The following is a 3,637-nucleotide window of genomic DNA, read 5'->3' as shown; positions in this document are numbered from 1 at the left end:
GGGGGGGGGGGAGGCGGTTTCTGTGCTGTCATGTTTGTGAGCATCGCTAAGGAGGCCCTGGAGCCTCTCAGCGACAGTGGAGAGGTGACTGGTTCTCTGTCCCTCTGCCCCGCAGGATTTCCCTGGAAGACCTGAGCCCGAGTGTGGTGCTGCACATGACGGAGAAGCTGGGCTACAAGAACAGCGACGTGATCAACACCGTGCTCTCCAACCGCGCCTGCCACATCCTTGCCGTCTACTTTCTCTTAAACAAGAAGCTCGAGCGCTATTTGTCAGGGGTGAGTGGAGCCCCGCCGTGGTTTTCTCTGCTCTCTGTGCAAAAACCAGCTCTGACACTTGAAGTGTTTCCCAGTTACTGACACTTGATCTGAGCTGTTAATTGAAACTAATGTGAGGCTGAGTTTCCTGAAGGTGGGATACAATAGTAGCAAAACCTGCTTCTCAGGGAGCGCTTTTTATCTGAGGTGTTTTAAAAATATTCTCCCACAGAGTTAAGCTCTGGGCAGACTCGTGAGAGATTCAAGCCTCTGTTCCTTTCAGCTTCTTGTTGCCTTTTTGGCTCTGTTTCTCTTTTCTCCTTGGGGTCCCCACTTAGATGCACTGGGGCTTGTGTAATCATAAAAGATGGGGAGAAAAGCCCCTCAAGCATTCACCTCTAAAGCATGGTAGATGAGAAAGACACTATTTACATTCACTTCTCTAGAAAACAAAAGTGAAACCATGGCCCCTTCACTCAGTCTGGGCATCAGATAGTCCAGGTGTCGCGTGTGTTGAAGATGAAGGAGGTAGAGCTGGGAGCCTGTGTTGGACCATGGTACCCTCATGCTTTGGTCACCTTCATCCTTCTGCCTCATGAAGTTCATACATGCCTGGATGAGGGAATTTACATGCTTCAGTATCTAGTTTTGACTAAATCGACTCTTTCCAAATGGACAATGGTTAAGAAAGAATTCTGCAAAGAAAACTGGATCACAGGCAGTATGGATTCTGCATATCACTCCTTCTGTTTCTCCTACTCAGAATGGTGAGGACTAACCAGATCTAACAGGAAGTCAGCCAGAGAAACCTGAAATTGTCAGGAAGCCCATCTGAAATTTGATTTCATACCCATTCCTGAAGGATGACCTTCACCTTGCCTGTATGGCGCCTTGAGATCAGGTTGTATGGGGTCATCACTGTTAGGAAGACATTTAGAATCCAGAGCGTAAAGAGGAACTTCTAGAGTTTTTCGGTGCTATTTAAAGGCATGTGATAGCCCGATATCCCACAGCATTCCACTAAACAATAGGCTTACAAACCTTTTATGAGGTTTCTACATTAAAGCTAAAGGTGAAAATTCACCAATAGTTGGGGAAATGATATTCTTCCTGATGAGGGAGAAAATGACCAAAATGATGCCCAGAAGACAGCATGATCAGAACGTGTCTCTCATTAGCAAATGGATTTGGGAGACATCTAGAAAACATTGCCGAATAGATGGAGAAGCTTGACGGGAGATTTGTTAAACAATGGAACAAAAGTATAGATGTTTCTAAGCTGATTCAGCTTAGGGTATTTCCTAGAGTTGGCTTCAACAGGAAATTATCCACAGAACAACTTTTTTTTTTTTGGTGAGCCACCAAAGGAATGATGTTCATGAGAAGAAACGTTACAGTAAAAGGCATTTAAAAATAAGAGCAATGTTTTATGGGGGAAAAAAACGTGCTCCAGAAGCAGTGATGGGACGAAACTTCAGAAGGGAACAGATATGCAGCTGGATTTCAGGGCCAGTGTCATGGTCATGGGAAAGCTACTGCAGCAGAGAAGTGGAGTTCAGAAAGACTGGACCTTTGATACACAGTATGTTATTTATATCATTTTATTATGTGATAGGAGGGATTAAGAAATTCTCTCACACCAGAGGACAGAGGTCCTCTGTTCCCCTATGATGATGAGCTTAAAAGACATGTTAGACTTGAAGCCATTTCTCATTTCTCTTTTATAAGAAGACCATATGTCCTATATTTCTTTCTTATCCTTTTAAATTCCTATTTTATTGCTTATTTTATAATGTACATGTTATGTTAGTACAGTACATGCTTATAATTTATAAATAAATGCGCACATATTGTAGATGCCTGCTAACAACTTTTTTCACTCATATGGGCTCAAGGTCACACCATTTAGGAACCACCATGATAGGGACAAGTAGTTCTCAAGTAAAAGGAACAGAGGAGGGTCACACGCTGATTTTCTTTTTGAAATGATGAATGTTGTTCAAAAATTAGTTTTAAAAAATGTTTCCATGAAACTGACTATAAAGTTTATGATTTCACATATTTAAAGGATGACATTGCTGCTTTCCTGAGTAAGCTAGCAGATTCAAACATTCTTCTTTTGGAAGAACCAGTTTTCTGGATACTGATCAATAAGATACAGGGGCTTTTGTTTTTAAAGTAGTTTCTTTCCTTATTTAAATTATATTTTTTATTTTTGTCTGTGTTGGGTCTTCGTTGCTATGCACGGGCTTTCTCTAGTTGCAGCGAGCGGGGGCTACTCTTTGTTGCGGTGTGAGGGCTTCTCTTATTGCGGAACACGGGCTCTAGGCATGCGGGCTTCAGAAGTTGTGGCACGCAGGCTCAGTAGTTGTGACTCGTAGGCTCTAGAGCACAGGCTCAGTAGTTGTGGTGCATGGGCTTAGTTGCTCCGTGGCACATGGGATCTTCCCGGACCAGGGCTCAAACCTGCATCCCCTGCATTGACAGGCAGATTCCTAACCACTGCACCACCAGGGAAGCCCTAGTTTCTTTCTTATGTCTACCTCCACATCTACAGATGCAAACTTTGATTACTCACACTCTTAATCACACGGCTCATTCCAAGTAAGAGACATTTGTGTGAAGCTCTTAGGGTATGTCTTGCCTTCTCTGGATGTCTTGCCACCTGCTGTGTTTGCCCAGCATCAGGGTTACAAGTGGTGCAGTGTTGCAAAGCTCTGTGGTTTTGTTTACTGAGAAGTTCCCTGGAAACTCAACTAGCTTAGTTCTAACTGGAGAACGTTCTTTCTTATTTTATTGTCTGTTTCACACTTAAACCTTAAATCATAGGACATAGCTGGTGTGAGAACCACTGTCTAGGTGGGTGGCTGCTTTTAAGAATGAATTATTCCCCACAGACAGCCATAGCTGGTCCACTCAGCAATTTCCACACAAGGCTAATTTAATTGCACCTATGCACTGTGCCAGTTATGAATATCATTAACCAATTACTAACAACCGTGTATGATTTTGAAAGCAAAACTAGTAAACTAAAAAGTAAAATATTGTATTGGGTGATTGGGATTGACATGTATACACTGATGTGTATAAAATTGATGACTAATAACCTGCAAAAAAAAAAAAAGTAAAATATTGTAACTTAATTATTTGTCATTTCTCCCCTTATCCCTTGATTCTTGTTTCCTCTTTCTAAAACCTAGAAGCGTGGATTTTAATTTGGAGAGCCTGTAAAGGCATTCTGTGAATATTTGTTGGCTGAAAAATTAATCAGTCATTTAATTTCACCTGTCGCCAGAGAGGATTGCGCCTAAACAGTGCCCCTAGATCATCTTAGGTGTGGTTATCTGTCTTCTTCTTTAAGCTATATTATATTGCTGTGA

General features: G+C 42.0%; 1 protein-coding gene across 1 annotated transcript in view; it reads left to right on the top strand.

The window, feature by feature from the left end:
* HUNK (hormonally up-regulated Neu-associated kinase) overlaps positions 1–3,637 on the top strand; it is a 111,344-nt gene that overhangs the window by 91,970 nt on the left and 15,737 nt on the right. Inside the window, 1 exon segment of the mRNA XM_007447419.1 lies at positions 116–278. Within this exon segment, the coding sequence (XP_007447481.1) occupies positions 116–278 (163 nt within the window).

The sequence above is a fragment of the Lipotes vexillifer genome, unplaced genomic scaffold (assembly GCF_000442215.2).
Source record: "Lipotes vexillifer unplaced genomic scaffold, Lipotes_vexillifer_v1.1 scaffold689, whole genome shotgun sequence".
Lineage (NCBI taxonomy): Eukaryota > Metazoa > Chordata > Mammalia > Artiodactyla > Lipotidae > Lipotes > Lipotes vexillifer.
The sequence above is the reverse complement of the archived record's forward strand: the minus strand, read 5'-3'. Positions and strand labels throughout refer to the sequence as shown.